At 45.1% G+C, this 25,578-nt stretch overlaps 1 protein-coding gene across 2 annotated transcripts in view; it reads right to left on the bottom strand.

The window, feature by feature from the left end:
* LOC112220396 (ephrin-A5b) overlaps positions 1-25,578 on the bottom strand; it is a 61,652-nt gene that overhangs the window by 12,342 nt on the left and 23,732 nt on the right. For both annotated transcript variants that reach the window (XM_024382273.2, XM_024382274.2), the window contains exon 2: positions 796-1,088. In XM_024382273.2, the coding sequence (XP_024238041.1) occupies positions 796-1,088 (293 nt within the window). The remainder of the gene's footprint in view (positions 1-795; positions 1,089-25,578) is intronic.

The raw sequence follows: 25,578 nt of genomic DNA, 5'->3' as shown, positions 1-25,578 counted from the left end.
AAGGACTGGCGATTCGTCAGGCAGCTTGGGTCTGAGGCGTGCGGCTGAGGCCGGGGCTGATGCTACTCAGGAGTGGGCCTAAGTGAAGCCATCTCTGTAGGGGGAAGGAGACATACTGTATCCTAGCAGGCCACCCCTTGCTCTCCTATTTAGTCTCAGCTCTCTGCTCTGTAGGGTGCCGAGTCCTCTTGTAAAAACATGGCTTCAGATGCTTGTGTTCAAGAGGCCTTCTCACAAGCAGCAGAAAGCTGAGCCTGGCGAGTTTGTAACAAAGACTCTTCAGAGGGAGACCACGAGAACGGAGATGTTTTCCCCCCAGGCAAATGTTTAGGTTTGAACCTCTTTGCCAGGGCTTGCAAAACAAAGTTCTACTTTGCTATTGTTTCCCCGTTGTCAGTTCCATTGGATGGACTCAAAATAATGTTTTCTCACATCATACCCTTATATCATCTAAGTATGTTCTGCTCTGCCCAAGTAGACTGAGATCACAAAATACTGTGTTAACTCTCCACTGATATCATAAATGTCCATACCATGCAGGATAACTGTGGTAGCCCTCTGTCTCTCTCTCTCTCTCTGTCTTTAAGCGAAGCTTTCACGTATCCCATATCATAGTACTGTAGTAGCAACAGCGTTAACTCAGTTTGTTGGGGCATGGTGCTTGCAACAGCAGAGCTGTTGGTTTGATTCCCGCATGGAACATACTTCATACTGAATGCTTTTGTTAACTTGGTTTATTTGAATATAAGCATGTGCTAAATTACCATAAAGATGTCAATAATGAAATGTACTCACAGATGTAGTAGTACTCTCTGCCGGAGCGGAACTCGAAGCCCAAAGAGAAGGGGGTGAAGAGCTGGAACTTCTCTGAGAACTTCAGGGGTCCGTTGGGGGAGTGGGGCCTGTTACACTCCCAGCGTTTGAAGCCCTTGGCGGTGTGGTCACAGGAGCTGTAGCCGTCGTAGTTGACCATGTAGAGGACATAGCGCTCCATCCGCTCTTCAGGGACATAGTCCAGGTAGTGGGGACAGAAGACGTCCAGGTAGTCATTTATACACACGTCGATGTGGTAGTCACCCCGGTAGAACCTGAAAGGAAATCAGAGAGGTTCTGAGTAAGATTCTTCAGGACTACAACGTCTAATAGTACTGATACTAACATGCATTTCCATGATTCTACCTTTCTGGACGTAATCACCGATCAAACACTATAGGGCAGGTATAAGGCAAGGGCTTCATTGTGTAACGCTCATCTACTGTATCTAGTCATGTCAGATCAGTGATGTCTTCAAGAAGGGGAGTATCATAAGATGCATACTAAAAGTATGTGACCTACAGCCCTAGACGAGAAAAAAATGTAACCAGATGTGTCTGACAGAGACACTGCAGACCGATCTACAGAAGACACATCTACGTCCTACTATCTAGATCTTGTTTACAGGATCCCACCATGTCATTCTCCATCCTCTCACCACTCTAGAGCGGGTGCTCAAACCTCTCCTCTACCACCAGCCAAAAAGTATCTTACGACAGACTGCAAGTCAGTCATAAGCCACATATCAATGTTTGAGCTGGGCTGCGATGACTTATGAGAGTGCTGAAATTAAAGTCCCCCAGCGCCAAAGTCCAAATCCTCTGGTTAGCACGGGCCTTTGGCAGATTTAAGAGGATCCCCTCAAAAGAGGGAAATTTTCATTAGACCAATATGACATGCTGATGGAGGAGACCCGGTGGAATCTCTCTCAGCGCTGGGAAAAAAGTGTGTTTCTCAAGGCCCCAGAAACAGCCGAAACCAGATTCACATGGAGCTTCAGGGTAAACCGAGCGGCCCTCCAGAGGAAGGAGGACATCAGCTAGATATGCCAGGTATTCATTCCTGGGGAGTGATGCGATACACATATTCCCATAGGCCATATACGGTTGCATTTCTGATGCGTTTATTGGAGACAGATTGGTTTAGGTTGGCCAGCGCATCTCAGAGTCGCTAATGGCCGAGCTTGGTATCACTGACATACTGCGGATGTCTTCAATACTCCACCTCTGTTCATTGACACACTGGGGCCAGAGGAACAGGCTGGGGACCGTTACTGTGCATACTGTGCGGTGATGATTCGATACGGATGAACTCACTCGCGCTCTGTGGGAGGTTTCTCAATGTAAGGACTGAGATTCACTGACCGAGGAGCAGATCTTACACCCACCTAACAAACTCTCCAGGGGGAGAGAAGCATTCTGAACTGATTCAGGGTCAGGTGAGAGAGGAGGTTGCGTTGGACGGCAGTGCAGCTGTTCCCACTGACACGTACATTTCCAGGCTTTAAGAGGCGTGAGGAGTATAAAGGGTGCTGTGTGTTGGCTGGGACCTACTGGGAGTATCAGGTTGTCCTTATACGGATTGCAAATGTGCTGCAGGATTAGTGACTCTCCTACTGGGTTTGGTGCGGCCACAGAGGAGGGTGTGTGGCTGTTTGTGTGTTGTGTGTGTGTGTGTGTGTGTGTGTGTGTGTGTGTGTGTGTGTGTGTGTGTGTGTGTGTGTGTGTGCATTGTGCATTCCATGTGTCCTATAGTCTGTGTGAGATTGTGTCTTTGTGTGTGATTTGTCAGCTAAATTCTCATATTTTTCTCTAATTATAGCCTGGTCAAACATGAAACTGTAGATTTGTTTTCTCTCTAATTATAGCCTGGTCAAACATGAAACTGAAGCCTTCTTTTCTCTCTCAAAGGCCCACTTTTCATGCTCCAGCTGAGTGCTGTGACTCCAGGCAGCAAAGCATGGCCTCAATCAGCCTCAGTTTCTGAGCCTTTCACTGATACCATAACTGACAGAGAGCAACCAAACCCCAGAGAGCCACTAGCAAGTACTGTATCACTTCCTCAGCCAGCGGCATTGTGGGATAGCCAGCTTGGTCTGTCCATCTCTCTAAGCTTGTAATGCTACCTTTCAACCTGTGTGTACCTTTAGCTGCTCTCACCTGTCACTCAAATCTGACCTGGGACCTACCATAAAGATTAGCATGGATTAGAGAAGAGAGTTAGACTGAGAGGTGTGGGTGGTCACCATTCTGAAAGTGATGAGTAGAAGATTTATGTCAGGGGAGCTAAGCAGGGACCACAGAGAGGATTACTCTGACCCTCCTAGAGACATCTGAGAGAGCTTTGTGACGGATAGTACCAAATATCAATCCACACTGAGCCATAATCCTGAACCATAATGCTAAAACATATGTCTCGGTCTGACACTCAACATCACCGCAAGTGTGAGTTTTCAATCTTTAAGCGAATGTCTTCAGACTACAGTAACGCTTCACAATGTACCGACAGAGCTCAATGGGGAAATCAGCATCAGGGTTTTGAGTTATTTTGTGAGTTCGCTCAAAGTCTCTCACAATGAACTTCAATGTGGCAGACAAGGAAATAAAGAACTCTAGCTGTGAGGCTGACAACTCAAAAACTAATGACGTCATTAAGAAATCAACACCTTCATTTGTTAAATTCATTCATGTGATGCGATGAGCCAATAGAGTTTAAAAAATGAAGACACACAAATCCTATATCTATCCGTCTTTGGGATTAATGATGCCTGATTGGCTGAATTACTCACAGCCACTTAGACAGGCTCATGCATGATTCAGGCACTACCACTTTTAACAAAGCACTCTCATAACAATAATCCTTCTTTTCACTCCTCTCCTCCTCTCTTTCCCCCCTTCTCTTTCTCTCTGGTGACCAAACACAGGTAACGAATGGTTTGCACCCTGGTTCAGTGGAGGGGAGGATGAGAGGAGGGGAGGAGGGAGAGAGAAAGCCTTCCTGGTGTTTTCTATAATACATGATTACAGTGGTGTCAGAGCGAGGTCAAATTCCAATGGTTTTATAACAATAGGAGAAAAAAGGAGACACTTTCCCTCCACAGACCACATGAAACCGCTGACCTGTTCCAAGCCACATAATGGAACAAACGACTAAATACAAACTAAGCGGTTGTGCGGGCAAACATTACGGGCTTCAACTGCACGTGTGTCTACACACACACACACACACTCCGTAGTTCATGTCCCTGACCTTAGGGGGAGCTCTTTAGGTAGGTAATTACACCACTGTGGCTAACAGGCTAATGCATCTCTGGTCATTTGGCCCTGGGCACTGATGTCACCATATGGAGTCTATTTATCCCTCTGCCTGGTGTTTCCCCCTCTCCCTCAGGGCACCAGGCCTGACCTCCATCTACCTGGCAGATCATTCATAGCCCTGTGCCACCAACACCAGCCATGGTTCAGACATCATTACCTCCACTGATCACGCACATCTGTGCAGACACACGGACCGAGCTGTCTGCCAGGGTTCAGAGTCAGACTGGGCGTTGACAGCAAAAAGAGATGAGAAAAGAGAAAACTATAAAATAGACACTTTTCTCTTTTTTTGTGGTACATTTCCCTGAGAACAAAACGTTTTGTCTGAGCTGCTCAGACAGGGACGAAAGTTATTGAGTTTTAGATTGAAAACACATGGCTGTTTGTGTGAGGTAGGTCCTACCTGGCAAGAACATTAGAATGTGTTACAGTCAGTAAAAGCAGGAGACAGAGTATTTAGAGTATGAGAGTGAGAACCAGCGTGAGAACCAGAGTGAGAACCAGAGTGAGAACCAGCGTGAGAACCAGAGTGAGAACCAGAGTGAGAACCAGTGTGAGAACCAGTGTGAAACAGTGAGAACCAGAGTGAGAACGAGAGTGAGAACCAGTGTGCTAATGAGAGCGACAAAGAGAGAAAGAGAAGTTAACAGTGATTCTGGGCTGTTTTCTATGAATGACATAAGACGTTAACTCAGAGTACAGGACAGGTTAATGAATGATGATGCTATTCTGGTGGTCAAAGGGTGAAAGAGGCAGCACGTGGTGAGTGTCTCTTAACACACACGCACGCACACACACCGCGGGGCTCGGTCACTCACTGCTTAACACCAGGGGCTGACAGTCAATACCATTACCCTCTGGTCTCAAGGCCGACCCTAACACAGGTTGCCATCACACTGACTTACGACAATGCTATGTTCTACCTCTTTTTACATGCGTGATGTGCTCAAACCCCAGGGCACACACACACACACACACACACAGATCTCAGGGTGCTCTCTGTCTATCTCAGAAGCCACATAACTCAAGAGGCTCCAAGTCTTGTTAAAATAACCCCACAAAGAATGGCACACTCAGTACCTTGGTCCAAACTACCAAGTGTAGCATATAGCCCTAGCCTAGGTCATAGAAACACAGACACCTAGATCTACAGCAGATAAAGACATTGATGGAGCGTGAGCTGGGAGCACTAATAGATGCCTGTCTAGATGGCTAGACGCTACCTATCATTATCAGACAATCCACTCCCATAGGACAGGAGAATATTGATCTGACATAAGAGCCAGGCCAGGGGTTAGAGGTCACTGACAGACCATTATTCAGCCAGGGCCTCAGTATTTGGCCAGTGTCTGAGTGAGGTGACGGGTATGACCCCGGGGTCGTCCATCTTAGGAGCTGCTGAGTAGGTGGCGGTGCTGCTGAAGGAAGGAAGGTGAAGTTTGATATGGTGGATGGATGAGGCTTCACCTTAGAGCAAACAGAGCTGCCCAGCCCTCTCATTAAACACACGCATGCATGCGGACATGAGCGCGCACAAACACACTCACACTCACACACACACATACGGTAATGGTATAAGCAGCAGGGATCTGTACAGGAAGGGTCTACCTCATCCCTTGTTTGACTATGGTGACCCTGACCCCCCTCACAGGCTTTGACATCTGACCCCTCTCTCCGGGGGCGATTTGAACCCCTGCACCGCCCTATCACTTTACTGCACCCCAGGGAACTCCAACCCGCCCTGCCCTGTGCCAAACCAACCCTGAACCCAGTATAGCAGGGAGGGGGCAGTGGTGAGAGAGAAAACCACAACGTCTGGAATCAATCACCCACCCATGACAAGGCTCCACAGCGTTCACACACACCACAAGTCATCCAGTAGGGAGGTCTCACACAAATCATAGTTGGGTGAAATTGACTAAGGCGAGTGATAGTGTTCTGTGGGGAGATGGAAGAAAAGTAGGCTAAATGCTTCTGTTGGATATTTGTTGTATTAAAGGTTGTATTCATATTGGTTGTATCCAAGGTTGGGAAATGAAGGGATACGACATCTGCTTGTGTTAGATGTAGCATGGGTACAGTGGAACCAGAGGAGACGGTAGATGCCAGTGAGAGTGTGAGAGGGGGTGGTCTTTCCCCCACTCTGTCCCCTCAACAAACACCAGCAGCCCCAGGAAAAACAGCACATGTAAAATCATGTAAGGGCTAAACATAGAACGTCTACTGAGTGCCAGGCATGCCAGTGCCAAGCCACAACACCTGGCCCCCTCAATCTCACCCCTCTAGGCCCCCTAACCCGCCTCTACAGACCCCCTCTCCTCGACACCAAGTGTCTGTCAAAGCCTCCTCCATCAGTCCACAACCAGAGCCCCACGGATACATCCACATCCACACAAACCACCTTAAGAGGACCAAGCTCAAATGAACACATACCACCTTAAGGGAACCAAGCTCAGATTCACATAAACCACCTTAAGGGGACCAAGCTCAGATTCACATAAACCACCTTAAGGGGACCAAACTCAGATTCACATAAACCACCTTAAGGGGACCAAGTTCAGATTCACACATACCACCCTAAGGGAACCAAGCTCAGATTCACACAAACCACCTTAAGGGAACCAAGCTCAGATTCACATAAACCACCTTAAGGGGACCAAGCTCAGATTCACATAAACCACCTTAAGGGGACCAAACTCAGATTCACATAAACCACCTTAAGGGGACCAAGTTCAGATTCACACATACCACCCTAAGGGAACCAAGCTCAGATTCACATAAACTACCTTAAGGGGACCAAGCTCAGATTCACACATACCACCCTAAGGGAACCAAGCTCAGATTCACATAAACTACCTTAAGGGGACCAAGCTCAGATTCACACATACCACCTTAAGGGGACCAAGCTCAGATTCACACATACCACCTTAAGGGGACCAAGCTCAGATTCACACATACAGTGCCTTGCGAAAGTATTCGGCCCCCTTGAACTTTGCGAACTTTTGCCACATTTCAGGCTTCAAACATAAAGATATAAAACTGTATTTTTTTGTGAAGAATCAACAACAAGTGGGACACAATCATGAAGTGGAACGACATTTATTGGATATTTCAAACTTTTTAACAAATCAAAAACTGAAAAATTGGGCGTGCAAAATTATTCAGCCCCTTTACTTTCAGTGCAGCAAACTCTCTCCAGAAGTTCAGTGAGGATCTCTGAATGATCCAATGTTGACCTAAATGACTAATGATGATAAATACAATCCACCTGTGTGTAATCAAGTCTCCGTATAAATGCACCTGCACTGTGATAGTCTCAGAGGTCCGTTAAAAGCGCAGAGAGCATCATGAAGAACAAGGAACACACCAGGCAGGTCCGAGATACTGTTGTGAAGAAGTTTAAAGCCGGATTTGGATACAAAAAGATTTCCCAAGCTTTAAACATCCCAAGGAGCACTGTGCAAGCGATAATATTGAAATGGAAGGAGTATCAGACCACTGCAAATCTACCAAGACCTGGCCGTCCCTCTAAACTTTCAGCTCATACAAGGAGAAGACTGATCAGAGATGCAGCCAAGAGGCCCATGATCACTCTGGATGAACTGCAGAGATCTACAGCTGAGGTGGGAGACTCTGTCCATAGAACAACAATCAGTCGTATGTTGCGCAAATCTGGCCTTTATGGAAGAGTGGCAAGAAGAAAGCCATTTCTTAAAGATATCCATAAAAAGTGTTGTTTAAAGTTTGCCACAAGCCACCTGGGAGACACACCAAACATGTGGAAGAAGGTGCTCTGGTCAGATGAAACCAAAATTGAACTTTTTGGCAACAATGCAAAACGTTATGTTTGGCGTAAAAGCAACACAGCTCATCACCCTGAACACACCATCCCCGCTGTCAAACATGGTGGTGGCAGCATCATGGTTTGGGCCTGCTTTTCTTCAGCAGGGACAGGGAAGATGGTTAAAATTGATGGGAAGATGGATGGAGCCAAATACAGGACCATTCTGGAAGAAAACCTGATGGAGTCTGCAAAAGACCTGAGACTGGGACGGAGATTTGTCTTCCAACAAGACAATGATCCAAAACATAAAGCAAAATCTACAATGGAATGGTTCAAAAATAAACATATCCAGGTGTTAGAATGGCCAAGTCAAAGTCCAGACCTGAATCCAATCGAGAATCTGTCGAAAGAACTGAAAACTGCTGTTCACAAATGCTCTCCATCCAACCTCACTGAGCTCGAGCTGTTTTGCAAGGAGGAATGGAAAAAAATTCAGTCTCTCGATGTGCAAAACTGATAGAGACATACCCCAAGCGACTTACAGCTGTAATCGCAGCAAAAGGTGGCGCTACAAAGTATTAACTTAAGGGGGCTGAATCATTTTGCGCGCCCACTTTTTCAGTTTTTGATTTGTTAAAAAAGTTTGAAATATCCAATAAATGTCGTTCTACTTCATGATTGTGTCCCACTTGTTGTTGATTCTTCACAAAAAAATACAGTTTTATATCTTTATGTTTGAAGCCTGAAATGTGGCAAAAGGTCGCAAAGTTCAAGGGGGCTGAATACTTTCGCAAGGCACTGTACCACCTTAAGGGGACCAAGTTCAAATGAACACATACCACCTTAATAGACAGTGTTTCACATTCACACCTTCTGCAGCATTACAAGTGTGTTCAAATAGGTGTTTTTTTTGTTTTTTTTGCTAGCTACCTTAGTAGTATACATCCACATCACCCACACACACCACTCCAAGAGGACATATCTAGAACTCAGCCATTGTGACTTTTCAAAGGGCAAGTTCATCTTCAAATTTTAAATGGATTTAAAATGCCAACACATGGCTAGTATTTATACAGTGCGCCCATTAAAGAGTTTCATAGCCAAACGCTCACACAGGGAGTTTAGCGATGCAGCTCATATTGTTCTGAGCTCCAGACCAGAGGACAGCAGGAACAAAGGCTGGTCCAGAACCACAGGCCAAGACCCAGTGGACCAAAGCAGCTCGCCCTGATATCATCGATGGACCAGCCCAGACATTACCAATACCAGCTGGTCTCATAGCCCTATAGCACCTGCTCAGGCCTGGCTGAAGCCAACACTGACTCCTCCTCATACTCTGTGACCTTCAAACCTGATTCCAGATCAGCTCTTCCAGCCCCAATCCTAACACTGACCATTAAAAATACAGCAACAAATCTGATCCTGGGCAAGCTGTCTAAGGGCCAATACGAATCACATGTCACTGGCTGTTCATATCCATTTGTCCAAGGATTTGCAGTGTCTTTCTGATGATAGACGAGGTAATAACAGAGCGGGATAGCTTCTTCTGATAGATCACCTCTTGACAGGCCAGTTTCCATCCCAAAGAACACTGAGTCAGGCACTTCTCTGTCTGAGGTACGACGCCAGAGGAATAGAGACATACCGTAAAACAGATGCTCTGTCTCCCTCAGTCCATCCATCCACTTAGTGTTGGATCAGTGTATGTGTGTTTTTAAACCTGGCCTAGAAGTTTGGATCTCATCTCAGTATCGTCATGGACGGCAGAGTTGAGCACAGGTTAAAGAGCCTTCATTTAATCTGGGCATGGTTCCATCTATTCCCTACACGAAAGGAAAGCTGTTGGAAATGTGTGTAGGCTATGTGTACAGGTGAGTGAGTGAGTGAGTGTGCGTGTATTCAGTGTGTGTGCACATTTTCGCATGTGTGAATGTGCATTCATATGTGTGGTGCAGACTCTCTGTGTATGTGCTGATAACAGTGCAGGACTGTGTGTTAAATCAAGCATTGCCAGCAGCAGCTGAATCCTCCTCTGCCTACTGCCTATCATTATCACTGTGTTCTAGTTAGCAGACTGTAGAGATTAGCCCCAGTCACTGAACCATGGGCCACCTCATTTACCACACCACTTGATGTAATTGTTATTGGAGTGGAGATACTACCCTGATGAGCAAACTGCTAACGCCACCTCTCCTCTCCTCTCACTTCCACATTGTCACTGAGTGTCCTTGCCTCAGAGAGAGAGAGGGGGGGTGAGAGAGAGAGAGAGATAGAGAGAGAGAGAGAGAGAGAGAGAGAGAGAGAGAGAGAGAGAGAGAGAGAGCGAGTGAGTGGACTATATTAATGCTTTAGACGAACACAGGTAAAATCATGGAACCCACTGGACCAAAACATTTTATCAACCAGTTTTGTTTGACGTAGATTTGACTGAAAATAAACCAAACCACCATTGAAACTCTATCATCGATTTTGTGGTTTGAAAAGACACATTTCACCCAGGCAGAAAGGGCCTTGTGTTGAGTGTCCCTGGGATTGTTCTGTGAGTCAGAGAGGACAGAGGGGCTTATTTTAGGTTTGCATGTTTCTGTGTAAAGCTGTCACTCAATTAGCGTACACATCTGTCCTTCCTTTCAGGAGCACAAGGTGTGTAGTGACCTGCGTAAGGACTGTGGCTGAACGCTTCAGAACAGGAGTCTCGAAGACCACCGCATCCATGACCACCAACGAAATAGTATCTCCACATGCGTGTGCATGTGTGAGGGGTGGTGGGGGCAACGTTTAAAATCACTGTGAACCCACGTCAGTCAACATGTACGCGTTGAACACACACGGCACTCATCGCACACCCAGGAACACACAGTGAACACACAGTGAACACACAGTGAACACACAGTGAACACACAGTGAACACACAGTGAACACCCAGGAACACACAGTGAACACACAGTGAACACACAGTGAACACACAGTGAACACACAGTGAACACTTGACGTGCTCAAAACGTTGTAGATAGTGTTTTATCCTTATAACAACACCCAATTACAACAACATGAAGGCTTTTCACCAGCCCTGCTCCCATATGCACTGTATCCCTGTTATACTGATGCATAGGGACATAGTGGACATGTTCCATAGGGTTAGAGTCAATGGGTCTATCATCATACATAATAAGGATTTTAACAGAGAAAGATGAATCTCATTTAAAGGCCTATCAAGGTGGTCTTGATCATGTGACCTGACCATGAAAAACGCTAACCCTAAATCAAAACTAGAACAGTGTTATACATTTGACACCCCAGAAGGAGACTGGACCCTACAGCCACAGGTCAAGAGGTCATCATTAGGGTCTAATCCAGCCTATCCCTGTTAGTAACCCTAACTCAGCCTATCCCTGTTAGTAACCCTAACCCAGCCTATCCCTGTTAGTAACCCTAACCCAGCCTAACCCTGTTAGTAACCCTAACCCAGTCTATCCCTGTTAGTAACCCTAACCCAGCCTAACCCTGTTAGTAACCCTACCCCAGTCTATCCCTGTTAGTAACCCTAACCCAGCCTATCCCTGTTAGTAACCCTAACCCAGTCTATCCCTGTTAGTAACCCTAACCCAGCCTATCCCTGTTAGTAACCCTAACCCAGCCTATCCCTGTTAGTAACCCTAACCCAGTCTATCCCTGTTAGTAACCCTAACCCAGCCTATCCCTGTTAGTAACCCTAACCCAGCCTATCCCTGTTAGTAACCCTAACCCAGCCTATCCCTGTTAGTAACCCTAACCCAGTCTATCCCTGTTAGTAACCCTAACCCAGCCTATCCCTGTTAGTAACCCTAACCCAGTCTATCCCTGTTAGTAACCCTAACCCAGCCTATCCCTGTTAGTAACCCTAACCCAGTCTATCCCTGTTAGTAACCCTAACCCAGCCTATCCCTGTTAGTAACCCTAACCCAGTCTATCCCTGTTAGTAACCCTAACCCAGCCTATCCCTGTTCGTAAACCTAACCCAGAATAATCCACCTTTACAACGCTCCTCTCTCTCTCAGACAGCAGTGGGTGATACGCCCTCAGGACAAATACACTCAGCTGGTCCACTCTACACACAGGAGCGATTACGGAACAAGCTGTGTTACTGGGAGAACACTCAATGAGGACAGGTAGGAGGATGTGGTATAATGTGTGTGTATAATGGGGTTGGACATGATCTGTGAGTGAGTGTTGAAGAGTAGCGGTTTGTAGGTGTAAGGGGTTGATGGCTGTGTTGTGTTGTGTGAATTAATTATGATCTGTGTGTGCACATCCATTTGTGTAAGAGGGGTAGTAGATGGGTGAGAGACAGGTTTGGGCTTGTTATACCTTTACAAAGCCAGCAGACCGTACCCTGGGACTGTATCAGGCCTGTCACAGGTAGACTGATGATTTTGCCTTTTCTCACAGTAGGTAAAGACTCTAATACCCATAATCCCCTAAATGATCTGACCCAGGTCAGGAGGGATAACACACATACACTCACGCACGCACGCACCAACGCAGGCAGGCAGGCACGCACTACAATGAGGAATAGAGAATTTGTCATGCAGATGAAATGGAGAGGGACATTGTACATAGAAACATAGAGCTGGTTGGTTAGGGAAACAAGGCTGATAAAGGCAAACAAGCAGTACTGCAAACCAAACAAGCCAGTCAGTACAATTCCATTCAAAAACCGCACACAGAAAGAGACACACACACACACACACACACACACACACACACACACACACACACACACACACACACACACACACACACACACACAAAGTAGGGTCTGGCACACAGTGTGCACTGCATTCCTCTGTGCCTGCTGGCTCTTGTCCCTCCACACTTGTCACCGGGCGGTTCTGGCCCAGTGTGTTGGAGTTTCTGAAGAGCCTCTCACAGGCCTGTTAGCAGGCGAGGGGTGTCAGCGGACAACTCTGGCCTTGAGGACACACAGGAGGGGACCCTATGGCTGCCTCGGCCACTCCCAGTATACAATACACACACATACACACAATACACACACATAAACACATGGGTCGCACACACACCCTGCAGGCTAAGGATAAGACAGGCTGACTCCTTAGATATACACAGTTCTGTGAATCCTACATCAGATGAATCCTGATTCTGGCCCAGTGTGTATACATCATGACCTCTGGTGCATCTTCCTGTCCAGGGCTGGAGCTGTCTGAGTGAAGACAGACGGCTGGACGGGGGGACAGAGACGTACGCAGTCGCTGAAACTGAGACGTAGTATTTGGTTTGGGGCTTAGTTGGAAGAATAACAGTGCCCTTTCAACTCTCAACAGATGTGGAACAGGGCTTTCCACTGAGGCAGGCAGGACGTGAAGAGAGTGCAAAACTACAGTAGTGGGGATTTGACCTTATCCCTCCTCACCCCATTCTCACCTTCTAAAAACACATGAATATCTTTCTCTGTGTCTAACATCCTGTCTCTTCTCTGTCGCTTCTCTGTATCTTCTCTGTCTTCCCTCTTTCTTCTCTGTACCTTCTCTGTCTCTTCTCTGTCTCTTCTCTGTCTCTTCTCTGTATCTTCTCTGTATCTTCTCTGTCTCTTCTCTGTCTCTTCTCTGTCTCTTCTCTGTCTCTTCTCTGTCTCTTCTCTGTCTCTTCTCTGTATCTTCTCTGTCTCTTCTCTGTATCTTCTCTGTCTCTTCTCTGTCTCTTCTCTGTCTTCCCTCTGTCTTCCCTCTGTCTCTTCTCTGTATCTTCTCTGTATCTTCTCTGTCTTCCCTCTGTCTCTTCTCTGTCTCTTCTCTGTCTTCCCTCTGTCTCTTCTCTGTCTCTTCTCTGTATCTTCTCTGTATCTTTTCTGTATCTTCTCTGTCTCTTCTCTGTCTTCCCTCTGTCTCTTCTCTGTCTCTTCTCTGTCTCTTCTCTGTCTTCCCTCTGTATCTTCTCTGTCTCTTCTCTGTATCTTCTCTGTCTCTTCTCTGTCTTCCCTCTGTCTCTTCTCTGTATCTTCTCTGTCTTCCCTCTGTCTCTTCTCTGTATCTTCTCTGTCTTCCCTCTGTCTCTTCTCTGTATCTTCTCTGTATCTTCTGTCTCTTCTCTGTCTTCCCTCTGTCTTCCCTCTGTCTCTTCTCTGTATCTTCTCTGTATCTTCTCTGTCTTCCCTCTGTCTCTTCTCTGTATCTTCTCCGTCTTCCCTCTGTCTCTTCTCTGTCTCTTCTCTGTCTCTTCTCTGTCTCTTCTCTGTCTCTTCTCTGTCTCTTCTCTGTCTCTTCTCTGTCTTCCCTCTGTCTCTTCTCTGTCTCTTCTCTGTCTCTTCTCTGTCTCTTCTCTGTCTCTTCTCTGTCTCTTTCTCTGTCTCTTCTCTGTCTTCCCTCTGTCTCTTCTCTGTCTCTTCTCTGTCTTCCCTCTGTCTCTTCTCTGTCTCTTCTCTGTATCTTCTCTGTCTCTTCTCTGTCTCTTCTCTGTCTCTTCTCTGTCTTCCCTCTGTCTCTTCTCTGTATCTTCTCTGTATCTTTTCTGTATCTTTTCTGTCTTTCTCTTCTCTGTCTCTTCTTCTGTCTTCCCTCTGTATCTTCTCTGTCTCTTCTCATCTTTTCTGTATCTTCTCTGTCTTCCATCTGTCTCTTCTCTGTATCTTCTCTGTATCTTCTCTGTATTCCCTCTGTCTCTTCTCTGTATCTTCTCTGTCTTCCCTCTGTCTCTTCTCTGTCTCTTCTCTGTCTCTTCTCTGTCTCTTCTCTGTCTCTTCTCTGTCTCTTCTCTGTATCTTCTCTGTCTCTTCTCTGTATCTTCTCTGTCTCTTCTCTGTCTTCCCTCTGTCTCTTCTCTGTATCTTCTCTGTCTTCCCTCTGTCTCTTCTCTGTATCTTCTCTGTATCTTTTCTGTATCTTCTCTGTCTCTTTCTCTGTCTCTTCTCTGTCTCTTCTCTGTCTCTTTCTCTGTCTCTTCTTTTCTGTCTCTTCTCTGTCTTCCCTCTGTCTCTTCTCTGTCTCTTCTCTGTCTCTTCTCTGTCTCTTCTCTGTCTCTTTTCTGTCTCTTTTCTGTCTCTTTTGTCTCTTCTCTGTCTCTTCTGTCTCTTCCATGTCTCTTCTCTGTCTCTTCTCTGTCTCTTTCTCTTCCGTCTCTTCTCTGTCTTCCCTCTGTCTTCCCTCTGTCTCTTCTCTGTCTCTTCTCTGTATCTTTTCTGTCTCTTCTCTGTCTTTTGTCTGTCTCTTCTCTGTCTCTTCTCTGTATCTTCTCTGTCTCTTCTCTGTATCTTCTCTGTATTCCCTCTGTCTCTTCTCTGTATCTTCTCCGTCTTCCCTCTGTCTCTTCTCTGTCTCTTCTCTGTCTCTTTTCTGTCTCTTCTCTGTCTCTTCTCTGTCTCTTCTCTGTATCTTTTCTGTCTCTTCTCTGTATCTTCTCTGTCTCTTTTCTGTATCTTCTCTGTCTTCCCTCTGTCTCTTCTCTGTCTCTTCTCTGTCTTCCCTTTGTCTCTTCTCTGTATCTTCTCTGTATCTTTTCTGTAACTTTTCTGTCTCTTCTCTGTATCTTTTCTGTATCTTCTCTGTCTTCCATCTGTCTCTTCTCTGTATCTTCTCTGTCTCTTCTCTGTATCTTCTCTGTATTCCCTCTGTCTCTTCTCTGTATCTTCTCCGTCTTCCCTCTGTCTCTTCTCTGTCTCTTTTCTGTCTCTTCTCTGTCTCTTTTCTGTCTCTTCTCTGTCTCTTCTCTGTATCTTTTCTGTCTCTTCTCTGTATCTTCTCTGTCTCTTCTCTGTCTCTTCTCTGTCTCTTCTCTGTCTCTTCTCTGTCTCTTTTCTGTCTCTTCTCTGTCTTCCCTCTGTCTCTTTCTGTATCTTTTCTGTCTCTTCTCTGTCTCTTCTCTGTCTTCCCTCTGTCTCTTCTCTGTCTCTTTTCTGTCTCTTCTCTGTCTCTTCTCTGTCTCTTCTCTGTCTCTTCTCTGTCTCTTTTCTGTATCTTTTCTGTATCTTCTCTGTCTCTTCTCTGTCTTCCCTCTGTCTCTTCTCTGTCTCTTCTCTGTCTCTTTTCTGTCTCTTCTCTGTCTCTTCTCTGTATCTTCTCTGTCTCTTCTCTGTATCTTCTCTGTCTCTTCTCTGTATCTTCTCTGTCTCTTCTCTTCTCTGTCTCTTCTCTGTCTCTTCTCTGTCTTCCCTCTGTCTCTTCTCTGTATCTTCTCTGTATCTTTTCTGTAACTTTTCTGTCTCTTCTCTGTCTCTTCTCTGTATCTTTTCTGTATCTTCTCTGTCTTCCATCTGTCTCTTCTCTGTATCTTCTCTGTCTCTTCTCTGTCTCTTCTCTGTATCTTCTCTGTCTCTTCTCTGTATCTTCTCTGTCTTCCCTCTGTCTCTTCTCTGTATCTTCTCCGTCTTCCCTCTGTCTCTTCTCTGTCTCTTCTCTGTCTCTTCTCTGTCTCTTCTCTGTCTCTTCTCTGTCTCTTCTCTGTCTCTTCTCTGTCTCTTCTGTCTCTTCTCTGTCTCTTCTGTCTCTTCCATGTCTCTTCTCTGTCTCTTCTCTGTATCTTTTCTGTATCTTATCTGTATCTTCTCTGTCTTCCCTCTGTCTCTTTTCTGTCTCTTCTCTGTCTCTTCTCTGTCTCTTCTCTGTCTCTTTTCTGTCTCTTTTCTGTCTCTTTTGTCTCTTCTCTGTCTCTTCTCTGTCTCTTCTCTGTCTCTTTTCTGTCTCTTCTCTGTCTCTTCTCTGTCTTCCCTCTGTCTTCCCTCTGTCTCTTCTCTGTCTCTTCTCTGTATCTTTTCTGTCTCTTCTCTGTCTCTTCTGTCTCTTCCCTGTCTCTTCTCTGTCTCTTTTCTGTATCTTTTCTGTATCTTCTCTGTCTCTTCTCTGTCTCTTTTCTGTCTCTTCTCTGTCTCTTTTCTGTCTCTTCTCTGTCTCTTCTCTGTATCTTTTCTGTCTCTTCTCTGTATCTTCTCTGTCTCTTTTCTGTATCTTCTCTGTCTTCCCTCTGTCTCTTCTCTGTCTCTTCTCTGTCTTCCCTTTGTCTCTTCTCTGTATCTTCTCTGTATCTTTTCTGTAACTTTTCTGTCTCTTCTCTGTCTCTTCTCTGTATCTTTTCTGTATCTTCTCTGTCTTCCATCTGTCTCTTCTCTGTATCTTCTCTGTATCTTCTCTGTCTCTTCTCTGTATCTTCTCTGTATTCCCTCTGTCTCTTCTCTGTATCTTCTCCGTCTTCCCTCTGTCTCTTCTCTGTCTCTTTTCTGTCTCTTCTCTGTCTCTTTTCTGTCTCTTCTCTGTATCTTTTCTGTCTCTTCTCTGTCTCTTCTCTGTCTCTTTTCTGTATCTTCTCTGTATCTTTTCTGTCTCTTCTCTGTATCTTTTCTGTATCTTTTCTGTCTCTTCTCTGTCTCTTCTCTGTCTTCCCTCTGTCTCTTCTCTGTCTCTTCTCTGTATCTTCTCTGTCTCTTCTCTGTATCTTCTCTGTCTCTTCTCTGTATCTTCTCTGTCTCTTCTCTGTCTCTTCTCTGTATCTTTTCTGTATCTTTTCTGTCTTCCCTCTGTCTCTTCTCTGTATCTTTTCTGTCTCTTCTCTGTCTCTTCTGTCTCTTCTCTGTCTCTTCTGTCTCTTCCATGTCTCTTCTCTGTCTCTTCTCTGTATCTTTTCTGTATCTTATCTGTATCTTCTCTGTCTTCCCTCTGTCTTCCCTCTGTCTCTTCTCTTCTCTGTCTCTTCTCTGTCTCTTCTCTGTCTTCCCTTTGTCTCTTCTCTGTATCTTCTCTGTATCTTTTCTGTAACTTTTCTGTCTCTTCTCTGTATCTTTTCTGTATCTTCTCTGTCTTCCATCTGTCTCTTCTCTGTATCTTTTCTGTATCTTATCTGTATCTTCTCTGTCTTTTCTCTGTCTTCCCTCTGTCTCTTCTCTTCTCTGTATCTTCTCTGTCTCTTCTCTGTCTTCCCTCTGTCTCTTCTCTGTCTCTTCTCTGTATCTTTTCTGTCTCTTCTCTGTATCTTCTCTGTCTCTTCTCTGTATCTTCTCTGTCTCTTCTCTGTATCTTCTCTGTCTCTTCTCTGTCTCTTCTCTGTATCTTTTCTGTATCTTTTCTGTCTTCCCTCTGTCTCTTCTCTGTATCTTTTCTGTCTCTTCTCTGTCTCTTCTCTGTCTTCCCTCTGTCTCTTCTCTGTATCTTCTCTGTCTTCCCTCTGTCTCTTCTCTGTATCTTTTCTGTCTCTTCTCTGTCTCTTCTCTGTCTCTTTGTTTCTTCTCTGTATCTTCTCTGTCTCTTCTCTGTATCTTTTCTGTCTCTTCTCTGTCTCTTCTCTTTATCTCTTCTGTCTCTTCTGTCTCTTCCATGTCTCTTCTCTGTCTCTTCTCTGTATCTTTTCTGTATCTTCTCTGTCTCTTCTCTGTCTTCCCTCTCTTCCCTCTGTCTCCCCCTCTCTTCTCTGTATCTTCTCTGTATCTTCTCTGTCTTCCCTCTCTTTTCTCTGTCTTCCCTCTGTCTTCCCTCTGTCTCTTCTGTCTTTTCTCTCATTACATTCCCTGGCCCGACCTCCTCTTCTCTTTTTATTATCCCCTCTCGTCTGCCTTCATTCTTTTCTTCTACCTACATCCTTATCCCTGTCTCACTCAGCCTGTTTTTTTACACTTACATTCCTCTCAATTCCTTTTTACTCCTTCCTTATTTTTTCTCTTTGTCTTTTTGTCACTCTCTGAAGCCATTCTGTGTCTCATTGATTGAAGCAGTCCTTATTGAATCCTGTGTGTGTGTGTGGGGGGGGGGTTGTTTTCTGGGTACAAATAGAGGCGGAATCGGGAGGGGTTTAGGGATTCCAGGAGCATAGAGAGACCCTGGTGAAAGGTTACAAAACAGCTGTGTACACTCTGCCCAATATCACTCTGGAAAAGATGGTGAGAGCGAGGGAGTGGAGAAAGAGAGAGACACATAGGAAAGGAAAGGGAAGAGGTTGGGGGAGAAAAGTTGACTGACGTTGCAAAACGCAGGGATCTTACCAAAAACAACTAATCATCCTAAAAATTTGGCAAGGATCTTTTTGCAAAACGCAGGGATCTTACCAAAAACAACTAATCATCCTAAAAATTTGGCAAGGTTCTTTTTTTAAGCAAGTTTGAAATATTGCTGATTGAGATTGCAAATTCAAAGAGATGGAAAAAGAGACTGATCCAATGTAATCCTGTACAGTATATCTATCCCTGAGCTATGCTGATGAATATTTGTGTCCTAGTTGTGTATGTAATTTAGATGTTGAGTGGTGTTTCATCCCAGATTCCTCTTTAAGAAGGGGATTCCCCAGTAAATGAGAGCCTTGTTTGGAGTAAACATGTTCTGTTGTTACCACTATCATCTTCCTCTTTCTGTCTCCTGCATGAAATAACACTGGAGATGAGAAAGCTGAGACACCATTAGGCTGGCACCACATCTCATGTAGCCTAGCAGTTGGAGCTTTGGACCAGTAACTGAAAAATCTGTAAATGTGCCCTTGAGCAAGGCACTTTACCATAATTTGCTCCAGGGGCCTGTACTACTATACCCTGTAAAACAACACATTTCACTGCACCTATCCGGTGTACGTGACAATAAAACAATGATTTAATTAACACTCTACCCTATCCAGATACAAGTCGCTGACATATTCACGCCCACTACAACCCAAATGTGGCTCTAAATCCTAGCAAAGATCAGAGATACTGTGACTGTACTGTAACTAACTGACAGTTTACCTGGACAGAGCAAGGGTAGGGAATGAGGATTAAATGTGTGTGTTGTCATAATAGCCTGGAAACTGTCAACACCATCCACTTACCACAGCCCAGCACTTCTCCATAATGTAGCCTGCTCTACCCTGAGTTTATCCCCAGCTCTGACTTTATCACCAACCCCCTGAGGGATGGAAGACAGGGCAGAGAAAGAACAAAGCCTCACTGTAACAGATCCAAGTGTGAATATTTCCCAAACAAACTCTGATGTGAGTGCGACCGCCCGCTCGCGGGGACTACAGCTACATGGTGGAGAAGTGCTGGGCTGTGGTAAGTGGATGCTGTTGACAGTTTACAGTATAGGGGATAATATTACACTCAGTAAGATCTTAAATGCCCTCGAGTGGTTTCTGAAACACACAGGGCGTCACTGTTTATGCTTGGGTCGCCATGACACTACGCATGGACACTGTTAAGGGCACACATCATGTGGTCGGAGGACAGAGAAAAAAAGGAATGAAGGAATGGAGAGATAGAGAGATGGATAAATGAGTGAGAGCGATGGAATTGATGGCTTCCATATGATACAGGCATTCCGTCACCCGTGTCATCATATCCTGCAAAAAGAAAGGGTTCTCTCTCTCTTATCTCTCTCTTCTCATTCTCTGTGTCTTGGTGGTTCTCAGTTGCACACCATGAGCTGTCAGGGCCAAATCCAGGCAACAGATCCAAAACAAATGGGTTTTGTCTGGCACACATGAGGGAGGGAGATATGCCTTATCTTAGCTTTAGTGGGGGCTTTAGGGACGCACTTCCAATCACACACAAGCTTCCCCAGCCCCGATCCCTCAGCCCCGAGCCGGAGGAGGAGCAGCTTCCAACTGCTTTATCAGAGGAATGTGGGAATGTGGTCTGTGGAGGGTTGGGACGATAGAGGGATGGGAGAAAGGGAGAGAGGGACAGGGCTCACGGGGAGAGAGGGATCGGGGGTGGATGGAAGACCCCTGTGTGGTGACAGCCCCCCTCTCCCCCCCACACACCGCCCTACCTCCCCCTCTTCATATCCCATCCCTCAACGCATGCCCCAATGCTGGGACCCACAGACCACGCCCGAGACATAGAGCAGCTGTTTCAAGAAGACCAAATGCTCTCATAACCCTCAGCTTGGAAAGAGCAACTATTAAGAGAGAGAGCGGAGGGAGAGAGAAAGAGAGAGAGAGGGAGAAAGAGAGAGAGAGACAGTTTGTCTTATAGACTATCTCCTATCCTGAGATTCTCTTCTTCAAGCAACGTCGTCAAAATTGTTAAAAGGTTTTCAAAACAATTCTAATAAATGCAAGAGGACAATGGATGAGGATACTCCGAACGTTTAGAATTTTTAAAATCCATCAGATATTGACAAAGCACATAACACATTTTACTAGCCCGGACAAATAATGAGTTGAGGTGAACCTGAATAATGAGTGAATAATGAGGTGAGAGGAGAACCTCTATACTGGTTTTTGTATGAGCCCTCCCTCTCTCCGCCCTGATCCCATTTCAGTTGATCTCTCTGCCTCTCATCCCTCATAATCCGTTATCCAAACAGCGAAGTGTAAGTATTGACACACAGCCACATTGTCTGTCTCTGCCCTGTCTGCCGGGGATTCACTTCCTAAACAAATGCCTGAAGATAGAAGGTACGGACTGACTAGCCCGACACACACTCCCACACACACACACTTGCAGTTTGCAAATACCCACACACTCCCTGCACACATGGAAACACATTCACATACACAGAGGTGTGCTCACAGCAGAGCCTCTACAGCGGCAGGACTGTGTGTTATTGTCCGAATTGGGATGTATTTCTCCTTTAGAATTCTGTTCCAGTGGCGTAAACAGGTCCTTTTGTGATAAATGGCTCCCAAGGGGGCTACTTCTACTTCAATGTCTCTCTCTCTCTCTCTCCTCTCTGTCCGTTCCTGTAATGACCGTGCTGGTTGCTGGCACACGGACCCTGCCCATCCATAACCACCCATCTGGCAGATCAAAACCATTGTGTGTGTGTGTGCGTGCGTGTGCGTGTGTGTGTGTGTGTGCGTGCGTATATCTGAATATGGAACCATGTGTGTGAATGTGAGTGTGTGCGGTGCGACTTCACACCACACCTGCCACAAACACCAGCGTCTGGCCTGTTAGCTCATCTCAACACGCCGTGTTCTGTGTGAGCCAGCGTGGCGTTGCTAATCCATACCATTAAGGGTTAGCTAGCGGTTATGGCGCTGCTGCTGTATTTACAACAGGATCCTCCACATGTGTGAATGGGAACGGAATGCACCACATATGTTAGCCTTATGCATAGCCTACTGTAACAGTACTTAGCCATGGAGGCTTAAACCAGTGAGACTGATCATGTACAATTGGCCTATATTAGTAGGGCAAAATGATAGAAGAGTCATATGTATGCTAAAAAGAAATGCCACTAAGTCAGTGTGTCCAATTTCATTTCTGGAGAGCCACACATTTTGCAGGCTTTGACTCCAGCCCAGATTTACGGTAACACACCTGATTTCATTCATTGTTTTTGAGATTAAAGACCATGCTAATCACAATTAGCTGAATCAGTTGATTTAGTGCTGGGATGGAACAAAGGCCTGCACACACTGCAATTCTCAAGGACCCAGATAGCACCAGTAAAAAGACACTGAGACAATGGGAGCTATAACTCTTCTCTGACTGTTTGAGTGTCGTTATGGCAGGAGGTCCATTAGCTAAATGGAGAAGATGTACATACTGGAGCAGTAGCCCTAAATGAGCAGTAGCCTGACCCTTAACACACAGCACTCTGTAGAATCAACCCGGACTAATTCCACACAGCCCATAATAATCCCAGCAGGTCAGGCCACAGTAAATCTCAGGGTGATCAAACTGAGGTGACACCCAGGAACGTCCTAGCAATGACATATTGTCACACGCCATGAGATATGCCAAGGACTTCTGGGGACCAAATGTGATTAGTAGAGTCGAGTGGTCAATGACTCACGTGGGCCATACACTGTAAATAGTAACAGTGTCACGCCCTGGTCAAAGTATTTTGTGTTTATTTTTATGTATTTGGTCAGGCCAGGGTGTGGCATGGGGTTTTTGTAATTGTGGTGTGTTTGTCTTGGGGTTTTGGTGGTGGTATTGGGATTGTAGCTTAGTGGGTTGTCTAGCAAGGTCTATGGCTGTCTGGAGTGGTTCTCAATCAGAGGCAGGTGTTTATCGTTGTCTCTGATTGGGAACCATATTTAGGCAGCCATATTCTTTGAGTTTGTCGTGGGTGATTGTCCTTAGTGTCCTATGTGTACTCGTTGTTAGTTTGCACCAGATAGGCTGTTTCGGTTTCGTTTATTGTTTTTTTGTAAGTTCGTGTTTCTTTGGTATATTAAACATGGATCGCAATCGACACGCTGCAGTTTGGTCCGACTCTCTTTCATCACCACTAGAAAACCGTTACAAACAGCCTAACATTTTTTTTTAAACATAGTAGTTGCTACTCAAACATCTCCAATGGTCAGTAGAATTAAAATCATAAAAATGGTACTAACTCATATGTCAATAAGATTTATTATCACTTAATGTTTTTGAGTACTGTTAACAGATAGTAGGTTATTGAGTAAATATCGCTTTCTTTATTTGTGTTCTGCTAATGGAAAGTTATTGAGTTTTTACAAGTTATGATTATTTCATATTTCAAATTTAATCTAAGTTGTTCTTACTTGATTCTTTTACGTATTACATCTTTACTTAAAATAATAAGGTTGTAGTCAGTCACATTGCCATTTGATTAAAAACACTTGATCTATCTGTGTTGTACTGATATATAATTATTACGTTTATGCAAGTTATGAATACTTAATAGTGCCACGTGGCTGTGTTTTAAGAGGATTGTGGGTAATTCACAATTTTTTGACTTTATAATACTTTTACACAATATTGTATGCATGTTTGAAGAAAGAAAAGTATATTTCTAAAATGTCTAAAATTGATCATGATGAGCGTATATCAAAACCATCAGACAAATTGATGTTCAATATTGAGACAAGTCATTCCCACCGTCAACAAGGTGTGCAGCACTCTTAATGAGAGGTATATGTAGCATCCTGTAATGCTCACAGCTCTACCTCCACTTACTGCTAGAGGAATGAGTACTGTGCTCAACAATGCCTGCTAAGGTGGGTTAAAATACGAAATCTTCAAATACATAAAAATGTTAAACATTAAAGACAAACTATGCAGAAATGCTCTGCTATCCTGGTTGCTAAAATTCTAATAGTTTGCCGAATTTCAGTTTATGTAACAAAACAGGCAAGAATAGTGTAGAGAATCATTACCAAAAATATTGTGTTTCCAGCCGGTGAACAAAACCGAAAGTAAAAGATGCAAAAACAAAACTTAAGAATGGGAAGCATAGACACAGCGCACATAGAACATATCTACATTTATTTTCAATGACGGCCTAGGAACAGTGGGTTAACTGCCTTGTTCAGGGGCCGAACGACAGATTTTTACCTTGCCAGCTCAGGGATTTGATCTTGCAACCTTTCAGTTACTAGTCCAACGCTTTAACCACTAGGCTACCTGCTGCGTCTTAGAATAACTTTAAAAGAGAATGACAGCTCTATAACACACATTTCTATGTGAATTTGGCCGGGTCTCCCAAAAAGTCACATATTGCAGCTTTAAGACATGACCACTGGAAATGAATTATCAGAACTACTTATTACTCTGTTAGAGGACCCAGTGTCGTGGCCAAGACGGGGGTCCTGAGTTTTTCCTGACCACAAGAACTAATTGAGAAAACTCAGGGCCTATGACTCTTGGTTAGAGCACTAGAAAACCAAAGAAAGAGGTCTGAAGTTCAGTGTTCTAACTGCCTCACACACAACCCACCAGCACTATCTAAAAGCCCACAGGTCAATGCATGGACCAAACCCATCACACCACAATCTGAGAGCTCACAGGTCAATGCATGGACCAAACCCATCACACCACGATCTGAGAGCTCACAGGTCAATGCATGGACCAAACCCATCACACCACAATCTGAGAGCTCACAGGTCAATGCATGGACCAAACCTATCACACCACGATCTGAGAGCTCACAGGTCAATGCATGGACCAAACCCATCACACCACGATCTGAGAGCTCACAGGTCAATGCATGGACCAAAACCAACACACCACGATCTGAGAGCTCACAGGTCAATGCATGGACCAAACCCATCACACCACAATCTGAGAGCTCACACGTCAATGCATGGACCAAACCCATCACACCACGATCTGAGAGCTCACAGGTCAATGCATGGACCAAACCCATCACACCACGATCTGAGAGCTCACAGGTCAATGCATGGACCAAACCCAACACACCACGATCTGAGAGCTCACACGTCAATGCATGGACCAAAACCCATCAGCTCACCACATGGATCTGAGAGCTCACAGGTCAATGCATGGACCAAACCCATCACACCATGATCTGAGAGCTCACAGGTCAATGCATGGACCAAACCCATCACACCACGATCTGAGAGCTCACAGGTCAATGCATGGACCAAACCCAACACACCACGATCTGAGAGCTCACAGGTCAATGCATGGACCAAACCCATCACACCACGATCTGAGAGCTCACAGGTCAATGCATGGACCACTCACGCCACTCCTCTGGCCACATTGCATTGAAGTCCAGCTGTTATTATAATCAGCTGTCTGGCTGGCTTCCTATACACTGCTAGGTATCGTATGTTCTCATGAAGTGTCACTGTGATGTATTGACCTGTTTGGGAGCGTTGCCTCTGATCTAAGGTAACACAACAGACACACAAGCCGCCCAGGTTGCGCGAGCGTGAGTAAAGTAACGCTCCCTATATTTTCAATGCATACTTCCACAAAAGGAGGGTAAACTCTCGCCCAAATAAAAAAGTTAAACTGTGTGTGTGTGTGTGTGTGTGTGTGTGTGTGTGTGTGTGTGT

The sequence above is a fragment of the Oncorhynchus tshawytscha genome, linkage group LG20 (assembly GCF_018296145.1).
Source record: "Oncorhynchus tshawytscha isolate Ot180627B linkage group LG20, Otsh_v2.0, whole genome shotgun sequence".
In the NCBI taxonomy this organism is placed as follows: Eukaryota; Metazoa; Chordata; class Actinopteri; order Salmoniformes; family Salmonidae; genus Oncorhynchus; species Oncorhynchus tshawytscha.
The sequence above is the reverse complement of the archived record's forward strand: the minus strand, read 5'-3'. Positions and strand labels throughout refer to the sequence as shown.